The 23,353-nt window shown below is 44.7% G+C and overlaps 1 protein-coding gene across 1 annotated transcript; it reads right to left on the bottom strand.

Moving 5' to 3' along the window:
* Nucleotides 1-4,873: 4,873 nt before the first annotated feature.
* On the bottom strand, nt 4,874-6,184 carry LOC117861735 (wall-associated receptor kinase-like 22). The gene has a single exon (XM_072294722.1). It carries the CDS (start codon nt 5,909-5,911, stop codon nt 4,874-4,876), a length of 1,038 nt encoding a protein of 345 aa, XP_072150823.1. The 5' UTR covers nt 5,912-6,184.
* Between the last annotated feature and the right edge of the window lie 17,169 nt (nt 6,185-23,353).

Genomic DNA, 23,353 nt, shown 5'->3' with positions numbered 1-23,353 from the left:
CTAAGATAAGAAGGATTAATATCGAAACAACAAGCGGGAGGATTAAAACATATGTTTACCTGAACGGCCTCTAACAATAATGACGTGGCGGCTGCCCCGGCTTGTGTGACGACTTGGGTGTCAATGTCTCTGGTGGCCTGAGGGGGTGGCACGGCCGGAGTCTCTGCCGATACGAGCATGGGAGGACCCGCCGATTCTATACGAGCTCGGACTCGGCGGCTGGTCTTCTTGGCGACTCTCTTCTGAGTTTGTTTTGATCGGCCAGCAATCACGTCCACGGATGGAGCGTCATAGCCGATGAGAGGGTAGGAGGTGTATGGATGATGACCCTCTATTAGCCGACCACTCCGGCTGTGTGTTGGAGGAGTACAATTCTCAGCCTGAAGAAATAGTAAAACATTAGTGTTCAGTTGCGTTGAAAAAGGAATAAAAATCGGCTAAGGAAGATACCTCATCGTTCGGGTCGATGTTGGCTGGATCCAGGAGGTTGGAGTATGCCGATGCCGAATTGCAGAAGAGGAACTGTTTCCATTCGGCCCACCAAAGTTTGAATGGCTGAACGGCGGAGGGGGCTACTATCCAGTTGTTCAGATCAATAGTGTTGGAGTCCGGGATCCGGTCTCGCACCCGACTGTAGTCCAAGCCTGTTGTGAGCTCATCTCTGAACTTGACTCGGCTAGCAAAATACACTTGAATCGGCAGCTGACCTATGCCGAACTGACGTGCTGCAACAGAAGGGTTGTAGAACTCGTACGTGGGGGCATCTTTCCCCGAGAAGAAGTTGGCCGGTAGGATTCCTGGCTTGATTAACTCATCAGTGAGTTCTTCATCGAATCGGCCAGTGGACGAGTCGAAGCAGGTTGGGAGTTCAAAGATTGGGTCATCCCGCTGATAAGGAAACCAGATGGTTGCATCTTCATTAGAGCCGTTGTAAAAGCATCGGAAGTACTCGGCCACTTTTGTAGCAGAGTACGTGCAACCTGGAAAGGCCGATGCTGCTTCACCAAAAGACATGCATCGGCGACGAGCAGTAGCATCTTCTGCCGATTCGATGTTAGGGAACATCATGTGACCCACATTCTGCTAAGTGATCTTGCTCATATAAAGATTCAACCATAAATTGATGAACCACCAGGGGCCACCTAGGTTTCCAATCGGCTCTCCCTTGGATAGTTTGATGCCGATTTGGTGGAGCATGTGGTACGCCGCCCCTAGCAAGTGTTTCCCAAGGGGAACAGGGGTCCCTCTGGATAGTGCTTCGGCTAAAGCCTGGGTTTAGTTGATGGGCCGGCTGCTCTTCCACAAAAGAAGTGTTTTTCTAACCACATCCTTAAGAAGGCCGTGTGCTCCCTATTCTCAACAGACCCAGTTCTTTTATTGCATCTGATGAATCCTTTCCACCCGCCGATTCCTCTTGTGTCCAGCCGATGTGATGTTGCGGCTAAGAGGCGGAAAGGTGTGTCCGGGGAGGAAATGTCAAGGCCGGTCAACGGAACCACATCGGCCAATGTGGGGGTCATAGGTCCATGCCCAAATAAGAAAGCATTGAGGGCATCAGACCAAAAGTAAGAAGCCGCTATTACCAACGGTTCATTTCTCTCCATCTGGGATAAAGACAGGTTGATACACTGGCCGATTTTGAGCTCATCCCATGAGACCCTCTTCGGCTCGGCTATCCATTGGTACCACTCCCTCCAACCTGGGGTTTCATTCAGCCAAGACCTAAAAGTGCCCAACCAGTGATCTATGTCCATGGTGGATTGTTTGAAGGGGATTCTGTGGGTTTCTAAATTGATGAGTTCTATTGGATCTGGGTTCCCCATGGGTCCGAGACAAACAAGGCCAGGATTTCCCGTAAGATGGATAGTAATGCGATGCCTAACCGCCTAAAAAAGGAAAGGGGGGTGTTAAAAAGGTAAGAAACAGATCTAAAGTAAATGCATTGCCGATAGAAGAAGGATTCGGTAATAACCTCTAGGATGAAGTTCCGTGTAGTCGGCGTGACCGCCGGTGCAGTCGCGGAGGATGAGGCCACGATGGGGATCACCATTGGGATCTCCGATGAAGCTCCTTCGTCTGACGACGGAGCAGCTGCTGTCGCCACTACCGCCGGAGGTGCTATTTTCGGAGCATCGCACGTTGGAGAGCTTCCTGAAGGGGCCGCCATTGGAGGGGAAGAGAAGAAGTAATAGGAGGATGGCGCTAGGAAGCTTCGGCGACAAGGGAAAGGTGCTGAGGGAAGAAGAGGATGCGCGCGCTGAGGAGGAAAGACGTGAGCTTGAAGATGAAGTGCGGGGTGAACCGCTATTTAAAGGGTGCCTGAAGAGGGGTAAAAATGGAATTTTTAACGCGCCGGCGTTTCGAGTTTTTCGGGAGTAGTGGTTATCGTGGGCGCCCGTTTCGAAAAGATTGCAATCATCAGCTGGAAGACCGTGAAACGGAAGGATATTTTCATTGCGGCTGTTTCGGAGGAGAAGTTGGAAAGAATTTCGAAGTAAAAGACTATGTTTTACTCCGAAACTGGGGGGCATGTTTTGACGCCAGATTTCATCACTAGTAAAATCAGCGCCAAGAAGAGAGGGAATTGGAAAAGTACAGTTGGGAATCGGCCGAATGGTGCTACAGTACGAGATCGGCCGATGACTTCTGCCTCGCTTAACCCTTGGGGTTCGGATCGAACGCGCCGGGTTCCCGATCGGTTGCTTTTTGCCAATAAGGAATCGGCCGATTAGGAGGTTGGGATAGTTGGGCCTGTATGGGCTTGGAGAAGAATAAAAGGATAAGGGGGAGATCGGCCCATGAAGCGTATAATAACCAACCTAGCACGAATCGTGCTTGTAAATATTCGTTTTCTATTTGAATTAGGGATAGAATTCTAGTCGGTTAAGGAGTCATCTGTATGGGGCTATAAATAGCTACCTTTGTAAATCTGTAATCATCAACAAATCAATACAACCAACTACTTTTTCCTCGTACTTACGTTCAAGCAGGCGACTTCGCCAAACACTTTCTCTTTTCACGAGTTCGTACGGGTTGGCAGGGCTGCATCAACTTGATCTCCGGCCGATCTTGTAAGTTCCATTTACCGAGTAAATTCTAAGCTTTAACTTCGGGCGGATCGCTGTTGTTTCGTTTAGATTTATTCACTAGTTATCGATATTTACTAGAATCATAGGTTTTACCTGTCTTTCTAGTTTTATCACCAGTTATCCAGCTAGGAATCGGTGGTTTCGGTTTTCTTTACATTCTGCTATTAAATTCACCCGTTTTACATATTGCCGATTAGATCTATTCCTAGTGTTGTTATCATAGCATTGTGTCGATTACTCTAGTAGTTTTCTGTCTACAAGGCTATAGTGATCGGCTGCCTTATAGCCGATTTCTTTATTACGGCAAATCGGCTGATTCGCTGATAAGCTCTCTCGAGATCGGAAACTTAGCCGATCGTGATTTCTGGACCTGATACGTATTCTTCCTTGCCAATCAACAGGTCAGATTGGCTGGCACGCCGTGCGAACCGCAGCAGGGCAATCACCCGAACAGGAGTTAAGCAGATTCTCCCGGGTCGTGTGTCAGACGCTGGGGATTCGGTTGACCGATTTCTAGCGCCACCACCATGTTACTAGAAAATGGAAGTCCTCACATTTTCTTGGTTTCTTACCTTGTTTTACATCCAAGCACCGATGTGTCAATGTGTAGTCCCTTGTTTGTATGTTTTATATAGTAGTTGTCTTTGGTTCACCAGTTCTCTATACTTGGCAACGATGAGTACCAAGGTAAATGACACGAAAAGGGTACTGTGCAATGTACCTAGGCAAGGGGGTGGTTGTTGTGAGATAAGCTAGAAAAAGGATCGTCTCATTTAAGAAGGGCGCTTTTTGCCTAGGTACATTACATTAATACACCTTGATAAACTGATTTAATTGATGATTAGTAGCTGATTTGTTTTTGGAGTGGCAATATAATGGTGCCAAGCCTGTAATAAGCACCGACTGGTTACGCTAATACCCCTACCATACCATAATTAGCACCAGTAGGGAAACCTAAAAATCATCCATGTTGTCACCTCCATTATGCCGACCAGTAATCGGTATGGATGAGGATTAATAACAGCTCTTTTACGATATATAATACTACTACTTAATTGTATGTAGTGTATATAAGATCTAACCGTTCTTTTCTATGAATAATTTAGTAATTATTACATTATAAAAAGTGATATTTCAAATGGACTGGTCTTGTAGACTTTATGCTATTGTCAAAAAATATTATAGTGATGTTATTTGTGTTCTTTTACCATGATACCCTTTACTATCTATACTACTCATGTATACTACCCTACCACATATGAAGTTTTCAGTACTATGCAATTAATCTTGATCGTTGGATGTTTTTATACTAGTCCTTTTCGAACACTAGTATAGCCTAGTTTTATATATAGTAAAGAGCTCATCGATAATGTGCTGTCTGTAGAAGTGATATCACAGTTAGATTGTGCTAATATTTGTTTGGTTATTCATGGGAACCATATATATGGAAAAGTTCTCGAAATGATCTGTACCAATTTTATTTTGCCACAAATTTTCTTTCTCAACGTCTAAAAATGAAACCAAATTCTAAACGAAATTCCAAATTACAGAGTCCCATATAAGAAAGCTGGAATGATGTGATTTTTTTTAAATACACAATCAGGATTTTATATGTATTTAGAAAATTATAACTAGCTAAAATACACGTGCCGGCTATCATGCATGTTGTGCTCATAGCATGGCACAAACTAGAAATGTGCAACAGACAGTCATATAAGAAGAGTACGCCAGTGTGCGCGGCACAACACAATTAAGGTAGGCTGTAGCAAACACTCCAACTCTGATCATCTGGCGAGTTCTGTGCTTAGAGCAGCTCTTCCAATGCCATAAAACCCCGTCGTTTCGGTCTCACCAGCAGTACTGATATACCCGTGACCCTCGAGAGCGTGTAGCGCCTCTGAGTCTTCCGGCATTATGTCTGACAGCCGCCGGAGCTCCTCCGCGACCTCTCCCAAGGCAGGCCTTTCCTTACCCGGAACAGCTGTGCATCGGCTCGCAAGCTCCGAAGCTTGATGGATCACCCCCATGGTACTGGAGCCTTCTTTGACAATGTCAGCGTCCAGGAGATCAACAAGTGTCCCATTCCCCATGCATTCCTGAAACATTATCGCCAGGTTCTTCTGTTCTTTTGCCCGTGGCTTCTTACGGGTCAGCAGCTCCATCAGCACTACCCCAAAGCTGTAGACGTCGGGCTTGGCCGCGAGCTGGAAGTCCTGCAGAAACTCCGGGTCAAGGTATGCAAGCGTGCCCTTGGGCACGACCTGGATGTTGTCGTCGATGGTTGAGCAGCCGAAGTCGGACACCTTGGCAACCCAGCCGTCGTCGAGGAGGATGTTCTCCGGCTTCACGTCGCCGTGAAGCGTTGTGTGCGGCGGCGAGTGTAGGTGCGCGAGGGCCTCCGCGGTCTCGGCGGCGATCCGCAGGCGGGTCGCCAGCATCACCCGGCGCTTCGGCCACCCGTGAAGAAGTTTATCCAGGGTCCCGTTCTGCACGAACTCGTACACGAGCATGGGAGCCTGAAAATGCAGGCAGCAGCCGACAAGCCTGACGATGTTGGGGTGATTGACGCGGCAGAGTATGACCAGCTCCCGTACGAACTCCTCCGTCCTGCTCGGGTCGATCTGCTTGCATCGCTTCACCGCGACAGTGGCCGCCGGCGTGGTGTCGTCGCCGCCGCAAAGGATCGCCTTGTAGACGGTCCCATGTGCTCCTTCCCCGATGCTGTTGTTCTTGTGGAAGTTTCGCGTGGCCTTGACGAGGTCTCCTCTGTCGTAGATGGTGAAGGAGGTGTTGCCGTCTGATTTCAGAATGCTCTTGAGCATCTGGCCTCCGTGCTGCTCAAAGTAGCCCTGTCTTTTGTTGCAAGAAAAGCAATGAGGAAAAGCAAAAGACCTGCCACAATACCTGGAGACGTGGTATTTGAAAAAAAAAAGCAATGCATTAGAAGTTCAGAAATCCTGGACAATTCCTGGAGAGTATGCTTCAGGAACTGATACACTGTTTTATGGATCAAATTTTATTGCTGCAACTTATATTTAATAAACTAGGCACGTGCGCGTACCGACACCCAGCCGTGCTCCCATGGGAAAAGGATCTCTGTGGCATTGGTTCGGAATAGACGCATTCCCTGTGGTACCAGCAGGACAAGTACATGTGAAACTGCCGTCTGTATTGTTGCAGTCTCCGAAGCAAGGGTACATAGTACGATTCTTGCACTCATCGATATCTGCAGTCATAGAATACCAAGTTTAAGAATTAATAATGACTGGATTATTAGAGCTTTGCAAACATATAGCATATGCTATTAGAGTATAAGTTCATATGGTTTCACCACAAATTGTTCACAACCAGCACGGCAAGAAACATCGCTCAGCATCAACGTGGCTTAGAGATATATGCATGAACCATCTTATCTTAGTGATGTTTCCTTTGAATCTAGTTAAGTAGTCAGAGATAATAACAATATTCTTGCATCAGTTAGGGAGATAAGGTTGTTAGGCCTGCTCCAACAATACCACATCACCTCATCATTTTGCTTACACTAAACAGAGAAAAGGCAAGGAGAGAAAGTGTGTACTATCTCTTCTTCAAAAGATAACTCATTGAAAAAAGTGGACCCCACAACTTTATGCACGTGAGAGATGATGTATGACTCAAGATACTTTAAGCAATGTGCTACTGAGACAAACTATTGGAGAAGATCTCTTTGCTATCATTTTTATGACATGGACGAGCTAAAAGCAAGTGTGGTAACTGTTGGAGGAGGTCTTAGATTTAGACTAGGCGAGTAGCTGTAAAAGCCTAGTTTACCGGACATTATAATCAAGCAAAAAATACTAAAAGCACATATATTAATACGATACTGATTGCGACTACCCAACTTCTTCCGGTTATCCAATCAAATTCCGATCCATAACATATACAAAGCACCCAAATTAACTAAGCATCTGTGTTTTGTAATAATGGAAATTTGTAAATGACTCTTCAACTATTCATAGAGGGTAAAAAAACTTAGAATGTCTAGAGAAATCAAAACATCTGGTCCATAACCACGCCGTTACATATCTTCCTCCGCCATCCCAAAAAAAACACGAGTTGTCAAAAACAGACTAATGATCCAGATAATTTACCAAGACACCTCTCATTGTTGGTGTGACTCGGTTAAAAAGTATACGAGTTGTGATGCAACCCTTCCTCAGCTAAGGTTTTTATCTAAGGCCATGCGTGCCACGGATGGAATATTAAATGACAGGGTTCCACACTTCCAATTGCTGTTTGAATCTATAATTATTACAAGTTTGGTAATAACACAAATTTTGAATGATTTAGTGACTTTTTTTGGGACAGAGGAATTAATTCATAATGGCCATTATGGGCTACATGGCAGCAAAAATAGTTCGTTCTCTCTAGCTCTGGAAATTTTTAGAGTTGGAGCTGTGGAAAAGTGTCCGGTAAAAGTAATATATAATGTAAAAGAATAAGACAATATCAACCCCCCAAAGGCGGACCCGCGCCTAGGGCCCAGGAACCTCCTGTACCTCTTCTCAATTTTCGCCCAAGAAAAACAAGTCCGGTCCACCGAGTAAGGCACAGGTGCACAACCAACAACCTCCGCGCTAGTGTGCAAGCGTGCCGTGCAGGCGCCTCCGCCTGTTGGAGCCTCCTTGCAGCTGCATACCTCCACTCCACCACTCTCCAGAATTTTGAGGTGTTTCACTTCCGGTCTTCCCCTAATTGTCCAGCTTTCAAATTTCTATTCAATTCATTGGTTGGAATATTGATTGAAAATCGAATCTCTTGCCACTAGTAGAGAATTGGCTTTCGATGCGCCCCCTTTTGTCCCGGTTTAAAGTTGGCCTGGGACAAAAAGGGGTGCGCCACGGTAGGTAAAAATGGAGGGGAGAGTTAGTCCCAGTTGGTAATTGCAACCGGGACTAAAGGGGGACTAAACCCTTTAGTCCCGGTTGCAACGGCTAGCTGGGGGGCGTCGGTGGCGGCACCATTTTATCCCGGTTGGAGGCTCCAACCGGGATAAAAGGGTGGACCTTTTATCCCGGTTGGAGCCTCCAACCGGGATAAAAAGTTTAGTCCCGGTTGGAGCTTCCAATCGGGATAAAAGGGTGTCTCTTTTGTCCCGGTTGGAGCTTCCAACCGGGACTAAACCTTCAACCGGGACAAAAGGTGTTCCTTTTTGTCTCGGTTGGAGTTTTTAACCGGGATAAAAACTCATCCCCATTATATACGGCCAAGACAGAGCGTACTCCTCCAGTCCGAGCTAGTCCAGCACATTGACAGAGAGAGCTGAGCTTCACCTACTCTCCGGTGGTGCCGAAGCAAGGGAGGTGCTGCCCGAAGTTTTTTCCCTCATTTTCGTGGGAATTTCACTCGGCCAACACAAGTGTTGTGAAGGTTTGCTACTTCATCCTCGTGTTATGCTTTGATTTATGCTTTGGAGATGGAAAGATTATTTGCTAGAATGTGATGATGAAGTAGAAAATGGAGAGGTATTTTGAGCTAGAATGTGAGGGAGATTGATGTGTCATATATATAGTATGCATTATTGCAGTGGTTTAAGAATGATGCTACCTTGTCTAGACGGTTTATGTTATCAAATTCAATATGGTTTTTCAAATCCATACTTGTTGAACTTGCATACTGTGTTCATCTCTGCGATGATGTTCTCCGCCGAGCAGCACCGTATGTCAAGAAGGAGGTTCGATTCTACGAGAAAGAGTGGATACGGACATCGTGACCGTGTCCCCTTTTCCGTAGCATCTAACCTCTTTCATGACGAAGTGGGGTGCCACCCAGTTGAGAACATGCTCACGAGATGATCATGGTCTTCAAGTTCAACAACTTCTGCAGTGGTAAGGAAACAATTTTTGTACATAGATGACTTCTGCTACTTGTTGAACTTATCAAATTCAATAAGGTTTTCAAATCCATACTTGTTGAACTTGCATACCGTGGTCATCTCGCATAGGATGTTCTCCGCCGAGCAGCAACGTATGTCAAGAAGGAGGGTCGATTCTAGGAGAAAGAGTGGATACGGACATCGTGACCGTGTCCCCTTTTCCATAGCATCTAACCTCTTTCATGATGAAGTGCGGTGCCGCCCAGTTGAGGACATGCTCGCGAGATGATCACGGTCTTCAAGTTCAAGAACTTATGCAGTGTTAAGGTAATAATTTTTGTACATAGATGGCTTCTGCTACTGGAGGAAGTAGCGATGGTGGGGGCGATCGTGGTTCCTATTTCGGTAAGGGGAAAATCATAGTTGGCCCTCAGCATAAGCCGAAGAAAACGAGCGCACTGGAAAAAGCAATGCTTCGTTATTTGCAGCAACGTCATGAAGAAGCTGTTGCCGCTGGTCAGGAACCTCCTTTTGGTGGTCGTTATGCTCCACCCTCAGTCCCGGGTGTTTCATGTCCACTTAGTACTACCGTTTCAGGCGGCACAAATAAACCTAAGGATGAGATTGGGTCAGCGGAACCTTCGTCTTCACCGTTCAAGGATGCTTAAAGTCCTCCTAGATAATAACCAGTGGATGGCTTGTTGTATTGTATCATGTTGTTTGGAACTTTAACTTAAATATGTGTATTTGGATCTTCATGTTGTTTGGATCTTTAATCGATTTTCACGCGTAATCCATTGTCAAGTGTAATCCATTTTCATGTGTAATACGATGCAGATGGACCGGCAATGGATGTATAATGCAGACAGGCGGAGCAAGGCGTTTATTGATGGCTTGCATTATTTTCTCGAAGTGGCCAAAGCGAACAAGCCAAAGAATAGGTTCGTATGTTGTCCATGCTTCCAATGCAATAACAAGAAGGAGTATTCAAAGGATTCCTGGGGGACTATTCACAGCCACTTGTTTAAATACGGTTTCATACCTAACTATTTGGTTTGGACCAAGCACGGTGAACTAGGGGTCGTAATGGAAGATGGCGAGGAGGAGGAGGAAGATGACACTATTCCACACTGGGTTGCAGGCCAAGCTTTTGCAGGTACTACAATGGGCGAGGTTGATGAAGATGAGTTTGCAGAAAATGGCCCTACTGATGATCTTGGTCGGGTGATACGAGATGCATATAGAGATTGCGAAACTGAGAAGGAAGCAGCAAAGTTGCAGCGCATGATAGATGATCACCAAAAATTGTTGTACCTAGGTTGCCAGCAGGGCCATAAAAAACTAGGTACGACACTAGAATTTGTGCAATGGAAGGAAAAAAATGGTGTGTCCGATAAGATGTTTCAGGACATGTTGAACATTGTCAAGAAGATTCTCCCCGAGAATAATGAATTACCGTCCACAACATATGAAGCTAAACAGATTATTTGCCCTTTCGGATTGGATGTTCAGAAGATACACGCATGCCCTAATGACTGTATCCTCTATCGTCGTGATGAATATGAGAAACTGGATGCTTGTCCCGTCTACGAAGCCCTACAGTATAAGATCAGGCGAGATGATCCTGGTGATGTCGAGGGGCAGTCTCCCAAGAAGAGAGTTCCCGCGAAGGTGATGTGGTATTTCCCTATAATACCATGCTTGAAGCGCTTGTTCAGGAACAAGGCAAATGCTAAGTTGATGCGATGGCACAAAGAAGACTGTAAGGAAGATGAGATGCTGAGACACCCCGCAGATGGGGCACAGTGGAGATCAATTGATAGAACATTCCCGGACTTTGAAAGTGAAGCAAGGAACATAAGGTTTGGTTTAAGTACTGATGGATTCAATCCATTCGGTGAGTTGAGTAGTGGCCATAGTACTCTACCTGTGACCCTTTGTATGTTCAACCTTCCTCCTTGGCTGTGCATGAAGCCAAAGTTCATTATGATGCCGGCGCTTATCCAAGGCCCAAAAACAACCCGGCAACGACATTGACGTGTACCTAAGGCCGTTGGTTGATGATCTTTTACAGCTCTAGAAGGAAGAAGGTGTATGTGTGTGGGATGAGGATAGACAAGAGATCTTTAATCTACAAGCATTGTTGTTTGTCCCTGCTCACCACCAGCTGAGAAAGAGTGGGATGCATTTCAAAGGTGCGCCAGACCATCGTAAAAAACCTGCACACCATAATGGAAAGCGTATCTTTGAGATGATGAAGGATGTAAATGTAGTCTTTGGAAAGGGACTTGGTAGCCAACCTGTTCCGAACGACGATAACGGACATGCACCCATGTGGAAGAAAAAGTCAATATTTTGGGAGCTACCTTATTCGGAAATCCTAGAGGTTCGCAACACAATAGACGTGATGCACCTGATGAAGAATCTTTGCGTGAATGTGCTAGGCTTCATGGGTGTTTATGGAACCTCAAAAGATACATTGGAAGCACGACAGGACCTGAAAACCATGGGGCAATGAGATGACCTACATCAGGAAAAGAGAGATAATGGACAGCACTACTTACGTCCTGCTAGTTACACTCTCAGCAAGGAAGAGAAGGATAGCATGTTTGAATGCTTGAATAGTATGAAGGTCCCGTCTGGGTACTCCTCGAATATAAAGGGAATAATAAATATGAAACAAAAGAAGTTTACAAATCTCAAGGCTCATGACTGCCACATGTTGATGACCCAGTTGCTTCCGGTTGCACTGAGGGGTGTTCTACCAGAAAATGTCCGGTTGCCGCTCGTAAAGCTATGCGCATTTCTCAATGCGATTTCGCAGAAGGCAATCGATCCATCCAAGCTATCAAAGCTACAGAACGATGTGGTGCAATGTCTTGTCAGTTTTGAGTTGTTATTTCCACCATCCTTCTTCAATATTATGACGCACTTACTGGTTCACCAAGTAAAAGAGATTGGTATTCTCGGACCTGTATACCTGCACAATATGTGGCCTTTCGAGAGGTTCATGGCAGTCCTAAAAAACTATGTTCTTAATCGTGCTCGTCCAGAAGGAAGCATCGCCAAGGGATATGGAACAGAGGAGGTGATTGAGTTTTGTGTTGATTTTATTGATTCAATTGACTCGATTGGGGTTCCAACTTCACGCCACGAGGGGAGGCTCCGAGGAATGGGCACCCTTGGAAGGAAATCAAGTTTGAGCAATGATACTGATTTGTTCGACAAGGCACACTACACTGTTCTACAATAGTCATCCTTTGTGTCTCCGTATATCGAGCAACACAGGCAGATGGTAGCTTCCAAAAACCCGACCAAATCTGATGCTTGGCTTACCCGTCATCACATGGAAACTTTTCCCTCCTGGTTGCGCCAACAACTTATGGGTAACTCTGAGATTCATCCACAGATTGCCTAGTTAGCCAGGGGACCTGCTAGCACAATCGTCAAATTCCAAGGCTATGAGATAAATGGTTACACATTTTACACGAGAGCCTAGGACCAGAAAAGCACGAACCAGAATAGTGGTGTCCGCATAGATGCCATGGACAGAAATAATAGCAAGGAGTTGTATTATGGTTTCATATAGGAGATATGAGAACTCGAATACGGACCGCTATACATCCCTCTATTTCTTTGCAATTGGGTGAAGCTAACTGCCATAACCAAAGATCTGTACGGAATGACAATAGTAGATCTGAGCAAGACTGGATACAGTGATGACCCATTCGTACTTGCCAATGATGTGCATCAGGTGTTCTATGTGAAGGACATGTGTAGCAAACCCAAGAGGAATGCAGAAGGGACATGGGAGCCAAAGTGCCACATAGTTCTTCCAGGTAAAAGAAAAATTGTGGGAGTCAAGGATAAAACAGACTAATCAGATGATTATGATCAGTTTGATGGCATGCCTCCATTCGCCGTTGAAGTTGATCCAAGCATCCTGCTATCCAAAGAAGAGGCTCCATACTTATGCCGCGATCATGATCAAGGAACTTTCGTGAAGAAGAAATTTTACAACGTTGTATTGTAATGCGCTAAATTTACATGACCTTTGTGTATTAATTGATACAATTTTAATTTACCCTATGTATGATTTCATGTGTTCTTAAATTTGTTAGGTGAAGATTTTGTAGATAAACATGAACAATGTTAACCACATACAAACATGGATTTTTCTGCGCATTGAAATTATTTAATTGAATAATTTCTTGATCACAGCGATGGAGTAAAATAAATATTTTAGAGGCTAAATGAACTGGTATAGAATTAATGACTAAATCATACTTATTGTCAATTTACTCGCTAATTAAATATATTTTTGCGTGTACAAAATATGTGAAGGTTTTTTTTTTCATCCTGAAATATGTGAAGGTACTTTTCGTCTCCCGCCTGGACGTACCCTTTTATCCCGGTTGCCAACTGCAATCGGGATTAAAGGCCCCCCCCTTTTATCCCGGTTGGTGGTGGCACCCGGGATAAAAGGGTAGCCTCCCAGCCCCACCTGGCGGATGCACCCTTTTGTTCCGGGTGCCATTACGAACCGGGATAAAAGGGGGGGTTAAAAGGTACTGTACTCTCTTCTACCCCCACGCTAGGTACACTTAGCAAAATTTTCACCAAGTCTCGCGCATTCTGCTCTGTCGCCGCCCGTCTGCCTCCCTCGCCGGCCACCGCCGTCGTCGTCCCCCATTGCCCCGGCTGTCGTCATCCCGCCGCCGACCGCGCCTAGACATCCTCCTCCTCCATCGCCCTAGCCGGCCCGCCTCGATCCTCCTCGTCCGTCACGCCCGGCCCTCGTCGCCGCCGGCCTCCAGAGCTCCATCGCGGCCCTCATCGACGCTTCCATCCTCGTCGCCGCCTCGTCGCCCCTCGTCGCCCCTCGTCGCCGCCTCGTCGCTGTCTCGCCGTTCCGTGCGCCTTGGCTCCGTCATCGCCTCGGCCGCCGTCCTCGCCGGCCCAGCCGTCGTCCCGCCGCCCCGACCGACGCCGTCCTGCCGACCTGGCCACCTCGTCGCCCCGGCCACCGTCGACGAGCGCGCGCGAGAGGTCCGCCGCACCGGCCGGCACTGGCGCCGGGAGTACCGCCTTGCTGACGCAAGCCTACCGGGCCTTTTTTTTAAGTTAGAAAATTAAGTTAGATTTTTAAGTTAGATTTTTGTATATGTGTTTAAGTTAGATTTTTAAGTTAGATTTTTTTAAGTTAGATTTTAAAGTTAGATTTTTAAGTTAGATTTTTTAAGTTAGATTTTTGTATATGTGTTTAAAAATCAAATTAGTGTAAATTAGTAGTAATTAGTAGTAATTAGGTTCGTCGCTCTGCCTAGGTTAGAAATGAATCGTGTTTCGTCGTGGTTCCGTCCCCGCCTCCGCCGTACCGCCACCCTGACCGCCGCCGTCACAACCTAGGCACCGCCTGTGGTTCCGTCCCCGCCTCCGCCCGCCGCCCCGGCCTCTGCAAGTTCATGTTATTGCTAGAAATTCGTAAAAATTCATGTTATTGCTAGAAATTCGTACAAATGCATGTTAGTGCTAGAAATTCGTAAAAATTCATGTTATTGCTACAAACTCGTACAAAATTCATGTTATTGCTAGAAATTCGTAAAAATTCATGTTATTGCTAGAAATTTGTAAAAATTTATGTTATTGCTAGAAATTCGTCGCAAAGTACTACTAATTTGTAGAAATTTGTATAAATATTTCAAACTTTGTAGGATTCATGTTATTTTATTATTTCATTATATACATATAAGTAAGGTGATTTCTATGACTGTCATGTATGATTCCATGTATGTTTCAATCAATAGTTGAAATGGCAGACGATGAGACCGCAAGGTATATCATGGAGCAGATAATCGCTGGTGATGGTAGTGGCGACAACCTTCCACTATCGTACACGGATGAAGAGGGCACCCAGGCGGACATGTTCCTCAACATGTCCGCTGATGGGAATGAAGAGCAACAGCCCCAGTAACACCTTGCCGAGGCGGAAGGTTCCGGCGAGGTATATATAACGATTCTTGTATTGTTTCACGCCACCGTTACTACTACGTACTAATTAACGAATCTTGAACTGTTAGCCCTCCGGATCAACGCAAGGGCAGAAGACCCGAGGTCGTACAAAGGTGATGGAAGGGAGGCTTGTCATCACAGAAGTGATAGAAGAGGGCAGGCCGGTTGCTCCCGAGAAAGTAGCAAAGAAGTACGTGAGTCAGATCGGGGCAATCGTCCGGGACAACGTGCCTATCAGCATCAGAGAATGGAAGGGTAGAAGCACTAATCCGTACGCCCTCCTGGAGACAGAAAAGAATATGCTGTGGGAAGACGTCAAGAGACATATATTGAGAAGGATGTGAAAGCGTGGACGCTTAAGAAGATGGCTACACAATTCCAGACATTCAAGAAGATGCTGGATACCCACTACATTAAGAAGGGCCAAACTCTAGACTTCAATGCGTGGCCAAAGTTGAGGGACCACTGGGATGCATTTGTTGAATATAAGAGGAGTGAAGACGGTGTGAAAAAGATCATGACCAACACAACAAATGCTAGTCAGAAGGGCTACCATCATCATCTAGGGCGAGGTGGGTATGGTTCAGCAATTCCCAAGTGGAGGAAGATGGAACAAGATCTGATCGTACGGGGAATCGTACCTGCAACTATTGAATGACCCGAACGATCAAAAAATTGGTACTACGCTCATGGAGGCTCCCTGAGCCAAGAGGATGGGATGTTGATTTTTAATGACACAATACATGAGAAGGTCGAACATCTTGTGAAGAACATTGAAGATTCTAAGGCTGGGAGGTTGAAGGTGGACCGAGAAAATGATGAGCTCACATTGGCCCTCGGTAATCTGGAGCACCCAGGGCGTTGCCGAGGGTTCGGGGTGGTTCCGTGGAAGTTTGCTTTCCGAGGCGACAGTGCCTCGTACAGAAGCTGGAAGCGAAGAAAGGAACAGATCGAGGAGAGCTGGCGGCAGATGCTAGAATCTAAAGTGCAAGCACAAGAACAAAGAATGATGGATGAAATCAATCGTCGAGTGGCCCACGCAATTGCGGAGTTGGCCCAATCTGGAGCATTGCCGAATCCTAACACCGCCAGCCCTTCTCAACGCCTCTTGAGCAGTTGTGCTTCTACAGGGGTCCTCGATGCGCAGACGTCCAGGTTACCCGTGGAGGAGCAACGGTTCCCCGTGGATGCCATCACGCAACGGACCTCATGTGAGCTGCATGCACCGGTCGGCAACCTCACTATTAAGGTATACTTATACATAATATTTATGCAATATTGTCAATTGATCCAGGCCTCGAGATCGGAGTTCAACTTGTTTACTTCTGCTATATGTACAGGTAGCGTACGGGAGTGCGTTAGCAACCCTGGCAGGGCAAAGGAGTCATGGCATGGAGATTCCACCTTGCTATGGCAGCGTCCGCGTAGAGCAAATAGTTGATAGCCAATATGAAGTTCTAGAGCTCGACCTCCCGGGAGGCGACGGGGAAAAGACATTGGCAGATGCGCTTCATGGGATCATTCTATGGCGAAAACGCTACATCATTATTCCCGGCACGGAGCCATCTCCTCAGAGCTCAAGACTGCTCCCCGTAGATCCCCAGCAGCGACCTTCTCCTCATACCTCGAGACCGTCATCTCCTGCTCCAGGACCGTCTCTTCCATCTATATCAAGGTCTCCATCTCCACCACATCCTTGTGCTGGGAGCGATGACGACAATAACAACACCCCTCCCCGATCACCGTCACCGGCACTAAGAGCGGCCCCCTTGAAGGAACCTGCACCACCACTAAAGAAGTCATGAGCACCGCCTCCCAAGCAAAGACAGAGAAAGAAGAAAACAAAGGAGCCTGAGGTGACTCGCAAGGAACGCTGGGAGGCAATGTCTCATGCGGAACAGTGGGCAGAAATCCAATGAGAGGCCAGTGAGTGGTTCAAGAAACAAGCCGAAGACAAAAAAGCAAGGGAGATGGAGCCACCGCCAGTAAGTCGAAGAGATTTAAACTTTTTTATCAGGATGGAAGAAGGAGCCAAGAAAAGGATACCACTCTTATCAAACTATGAACGGGCTTTAGTAAAGGCTGATGAAAAGGATAAAAGGAAAGGAAAGTCATCTTCCAGCGGTCCTGTCCCCGACCTCAGCCATTTATCAAAAAAAGATGCTCAACGGGTAAAAGCAATGCCCTTGGATCAACAAGCAAATGTATTGAAGTTCATGGAAGAAACAGGTCTGGGACTTGATGAATGCATAGGGCAAGTTGAGACGCCAACTGCTCCGCCCCCTGAGCCGAGATGGCCTTATGAGCTAGGCAAACCTCTAGTAAAGCCTTCATTGGTACGGAAGCTATCAACAAAGATGTACGCATTCCATCAATGGTACATGATGGCATCCGCCGACTCGAGGGAGATGCTCGGCCTGAAGGTAAAACCGATAGATTTTCACGGCGAAGGGGAGAAAGTGCTATGGCTAGACTTCAAGGATATATACGAAGTGTACCATCATGATGCCCTGGACGTCTCTCTGATCAGCGCTTGGGTTCTCTAAGTGTCCGTTTATCTCTACATGTAAATTTTGGCGTGCATCACCGTACTAACTTCGTCTTCCATTTCATGTAGGATGCTAATTCAGACATGCCGCCGAGAGGCGTACCTACATATAGGCTTCATGGATCCATCTGTAGTTAACCAACAACAGATACAATTAGCGCCGGAAAAAACCTTGGTGGAAGTATACAATTTCCTAGACAAACAAACATTCAAGGATTTCATACTACTTCCATACAACTTCAAGTAAGTGTGTGTATACCGTGTACTTTCGATGTCTTTTTCCTTATCTCTACATGTTAGTTAGCTCTAATATGCATGAATATTTTACGCACGCAGCTTCCACTGGATCCTTATTATAATTGAGCCTGAAAGAAGCCACGTCACTGTCTTCGATTCGTTGAGGAAAGATCCGGTGGAGTACCAAGAAGTGCAAGACATGCTAGGCTTGTAATAATTTTGGACCTTTATCTCTATGCAAAAGTTTGTTTCCTAAATTTTATCCCTATTACACTATATCATTCATTATTCTAATCCGCAGCGCATGGAAACAATTCATAAGGACACACAAAGGTCCATTCAAAGAAAAACTTATATGGAACACAGACTTCCCGGTACGTATGAAGTCTGCACATTTATTACATTGTATAACAAGAATATTTCATAACTTATTTTTTTCCGCACTGAAGTGCTTAAGACAGGAACCTGGGAATAATCTATGTGGCTACTACATCTGTGAGCACATGCACAGTTTTATGGGACCCAAGGGACTGAAGATGACGCCGCACAACTTTAAAGTATGTAAAATAAAACTATTACTAGTTAATTATTTTCTAGCTCCTTATATGTATTTGTTCGTGTAACATTCACAAATTTCCAAATTATAGATGTTAAATATTCAACAAGGACTCTTGAAGGAAGAAAGAGTAGCAGCAATATGTGAAGGTCTCATTGGATTCCTAATAGACGAGGTGGTAGATCCAAAAGGAGAATTTATTACGATGGACGACAATTAGACACTCCGATCAGCAACACCACGATGGGAAGATTGTAGATAGATACTTTGATTTATTTGTATATATAATACGCGCTAATTATGATCGATTTGTACTAGTTGAATTGTGTATATGAATTGTGTATAAGAATTGTGTATATATATAGTAATTTTATAATTACAAATCCCATTCGTTTAAATACTAGTTGATTTCGTTCTAAAAAAATCTCAACTACTAAAGGTTAACAAAAGGGCCGCGGTACTACGTACATGATGCATGCATGAAAAATTCAGGCGCCAGGCAGTGCCATGCAGGGCGCCATTTAGTCTCGATTGGAATCCAGCCGGGACTAAAGGGTAACCCTTTACTCCTGGTTGGGAAACCCAACCAGGACTAAAGGGGGACCTTTACTCCCGGTTAAAAGACCCGGGACTAAAGACCCCCCATTTTGTCCCGGTTGGTTTATCCCGAATGGATTTTCGAGAGATATGCACCCTACCAACCGGGACTAAAGGCCAATTCTCTACCAGTGGCAACCCGGTAAACCCTCGCGAAGCTACCCGGCACCTCTACCGGCTAAAAAGCTAGGGCTACGAAGCCGCCTGTTCTGGCCCAGATAAGTATTACTACATCACTCTAAGCCTGCAAAAATTCTGCTTTCGCAGTAATGCAAGCTATAGTTAAGTTTTCACAGTCATGTTAACTTTACATGCTTTGCCTAGAGCCCTAGAGGGGCTACACTTAGAAACTCACTTCTCCTTAGAAACCCTTCTCACTAACTTGTAGGGCTTCACCAATGTGAGTATCCCTCTACCAACACAAGTCAACCCTAGTAAGCATATGATTATTTGGACTACCTATTCATGTGGCTACATAACCTGCGGAAACATCTCACCAACTCATTTCAATGCAATGTCTTATCCCCCACGAGACTAAATTCAAATTGGTAGTCGAAGCAACCAAAAGTTGCGATATCGACTAGAGCATGACACTCGGAAGGTAAGTCCACGAAAGCTTGAGCATGAGCAAGCTTTCATCGACTTATCTATTTATTTGTGTTGTTACTATATCATGGTTGGATGAGGCTTGTAACCTCCGATCGAGACATCCTTAAAAAATGCAAGTTACATCTTATGTATGGAAACTTCCTTTCTCTAACATGCAGGTTTTCACCACCGTAGGTGCCTCTCCGCTAGCTTAAAGCTAACCCTTTTATATTAGACCCTCGCACTGTTTATTTTCAAGTACATTGGTTTTCACCTCGAAACCAAATCAAGAGTTAGGGCGTGCTATATTGGTTTTAATGGCGTGTTGATTTTCATCAAGCGATATATCTTACGGACCTTCAGCTTTCATCAAGTATCGGAAGTTTTCATCAAGCGATATATCTCACAGACCTTCAGCTTTCATCAGCTATTGGAATTATCTTCTCTGGCATTCATCGATCATTGCCCTTCCATTATAATGGTTTTCAAAGCATCAAGTTACAACCTTCGCAGGTTGATTAAGGCGATTTAGGCCACTATTCTGTTGTGTCCTTAAGTTTCAATCAAAACTACTTTCTTTTGGAGGGTCAATGACTTGACCAACCATGCGATATATCTTTGCACAGGCAAGCATTTCATTCATATGCATCAAAGCACACATCAAATCACTAGGAAGGATCACTTCTCTTTACCTTTTATTGATGAAATGCTTGAAAGGTTAGCAAAGCATTAACACTTTTACTATCTTAATGGATATTCCGGCTTCTTTCAAATTCCTATACCAACATAAGATCATGTTCATTTATCCATATGGAACTTTCGCTTATAAAAGAATGCCTTTCGGTTTGTGCAATGCACCCGCATCTTTTCAATGCTGCATGATGGCTATATTCTCGAATTTTATTGAAAATATTATGGAGGTATTCATGGATGATTTTTTAGTACATGGTACAAGCTTCGACAACTGCTTGGAAAATTTTGATGAAGTTCTCAAACGGTGTGGAGAAGTTGATCTAGTCCTAAATTGGGAGAAGTGCCACTTTATGGTGAAGCAAAGAGAGATAGAAGTTGATAAAGCAAAGATTGAGACTATGGAAAAGTTGCCTCCACCAAAAGACATCAGGTCATTAAGAAGCTTTCTCAGACACGGCGGATGTTACAGATGATTCATTAAGGACTTTTCAAAAATTACAAAGCCATTGACACAGCTCCTGTAAAAGGATGTCAATTTTGAGTTTGATGAAGACTGCTTCCAAGCTTTTAGAACTTTAAAGCAATCATTTATCAGCGCACCCATCATTCAACCTCCAAATTGGAATCTACCTTTCAAAATAATGTGTGATACAAGTGATTATGCTGTTAGGGTAGTCCTTGGACAAAGAAAAGAAGGGAAGGTACACACAATTTACTATGCTAGCAAGACCTTAAATGTGGCTCAAACAAATTACGCAACTACAAAAAAGGAATTCCTTGTGGTAGTGTTGGCTTTTGAAAAATTCAGATCTTATATTGTGAACTCTAAAGTGATTGTGTACACTGACCAAGCTACAATTAAATATTTTTTATCCAGGAAATATGCTAAACCATGTTTGATTCGCTGGATATTACTATACAAGAATTTGATGTGGAGATCAGAGATAAAAAGGGATCATAAAATGTGGTGGCTGACCACTTCTCGAGAATGTATCAAAAAGATGATGGAAAATAGCCTATTGAAGATCGAACAGGAGACGATCATCTATACAGAATCGTTGACAAAGCTTGGATGAATGACATTACTAGAGGAATAAAAAGATCTCCCTTGAATCACTTGGATAGGAATGAAAGGAGAAAAGTAATTGTTGAAAGCAAGAAATACTATTGGTCTGCACCCTACCTATATAGATATGGAGCAGATGGAGTATTGAGGAGATGCATCCCAAGAGAAGAAAAGGAAGTGGTACTTAGAAAATGTCATTCATAAGAATATGGAGGACCTTATGCACACTTCAGAACTCAAGCAAAAGTTTGGGCAAGCGGATTTTATTGGCTAGAATGCATGAAGATGCAAAGAGGTTCGTCGCTACATGCCCAGAATGCCAAAGAACATGAAATATTTTAGCTAGAAATTCTATGCCATTGAACTACAATTTGTAAGTGAATTTCATGAGACCATTCTTAAACCCACATGGATTTGAGCACATTTTGGTCATGGTTGATTATGTGTCTAAATGGGTAGAAACTATTCCATGTTGAAAGGCATCAACAGAAGAATCAATTCATATGATCAAGACAATAATATTTCCTTGATATGGAGTGCTAAGAATTTTGATTAGCGATGGAGGATCGCATTTCACGGGAAAAGATTTTGGTAAATATCTATTAAAATTTGGGATCGAACATAGAGTGTCTACAGCTTGTCATCCTCAAATGAATGGTAAAGAAGAAACTTAAAATAAACAGCTAAAGGATATTCTGAAGGAGACAGTAGTCAAAGGAGGGAAGGATTGGTCAAATAAGCTAGATGGAGCACTATGGGCATAAAGGACGGCTCATAAAACACCTATAGGTATGACCCCGTATCAATTCGTCTATGGAAAAACATGCCACCTTCTTGTTAAACTCGAACATAAAGCCTATTGGGCTATAAAGGAGATGAATGTTGATGTTGATGCTGCAAGAGTGAAAAGAAGGATTCAAATTAGTGAATTGGAAGAGATGAGGCTTAAAGCTTATCATAGTGCAAGCATTTACAAGGAGAGAATAAAGAGATGGTTCGATAAAAGACTTCACAAGAAGGAATTCAAAGCAGGAGACAAAGTGCTATTGTTCAACTCCAGGTTCAAACTCTTCGGTAAAGGAAAATTGATGAGCATGTTGGACGGACCGTAGATGGTTCATTCTATATCACCTACCGGAGTGGTAACAATCATGAACATCAAAGTAGATTAATATATTGTGAATGGACAGCACCTAAAGGTATTCTTGGAACCTAACGTTGTGTGTATCAATTATGTTGACATCTATACCATAGAGGAAGAACGAGGATGTCAAGCCTGACGACACTTAAACAGTACCTTGTACATACTCTATCTTAATTCTGTTGTTTTTCTTTCAAATATTGTGTCGGACTCGACAAAATTAGGAATATTGTTTAGACATACACATCGCCACAAAAAATTGGGCAAATGGCCGAAGCGAGCAAAGTATTGGTGTCGGTGTGAAATCTGGCCGACAAGTAAATATTTGTAGTTTTGCCGTGCGTTAGATCGGATATAGCCTAGCACATAATGACACAAGATGTATACTGGTTCGGGCAACGCGCCCTACATCCAGTCAAGATAAGTCAGTCGACTTTATTCCTAAGCCCAGGTGCTCAAAGTTTGTAGTGAGGGTACAAATGAGAGGAGGATGAGAAGGGATGCCTGAGTCCTGGCCTTGTTCTCGTCTCATTGGAAGAGAGTGGCAAGAGCTCAGACGCACGCTAAGTGTGTGAGAGTGTGAAAGTGTAAGAGTGTAAGAATGTAAAAGTGCGTAAATCGTAGAGGTGGAGGGTCCATCCCCTTTTCTAGTACAAGGGAATGGCCTTACAGGTCGGAAAGGATAAGAGAGTGACTGTACAGGTGCTAACTAGTCTTGTCGAAGCCAACATCGTCTGGTGCAGTGTGGCCTCCGTCCTCGATCCTTGTTCTCCTCGTCAGGCCACTCCGTCGTAGTGAGTAGGTTTATGGCGGTCCTGTACAGGCGTGCGCAGGGCGTGGCACGGTACAGTTTTGCATATGGCCGGCTGACCCGGGTGCTTTCTCGTTATCCGTCCCACCTGCTCCCTAGGCCCACACTAAGTGGGCGTCCCCGATCATCGTCCCAGTCCGCCCCGACCGAGTCGGTCGAGG

This window comes from Setaria viridis, chromosome 6 (assembly GCF_005286985.2).
Source record: "Setaria viridis chromosome 6, Setaria_viridis_v4.0, whole genome shotgun sequence".
Taxonomy (NCBI): Eukaryota; Viridiplantae; Streptophyta; class Magnoliopsida; order Poales; family Poaceae; genus Setaria; species Setaria viridis.
Note: the sequence above shows the minus strand (reverse complement) of the source record. Positions and strands in the feature narration are given on the sequence as shown.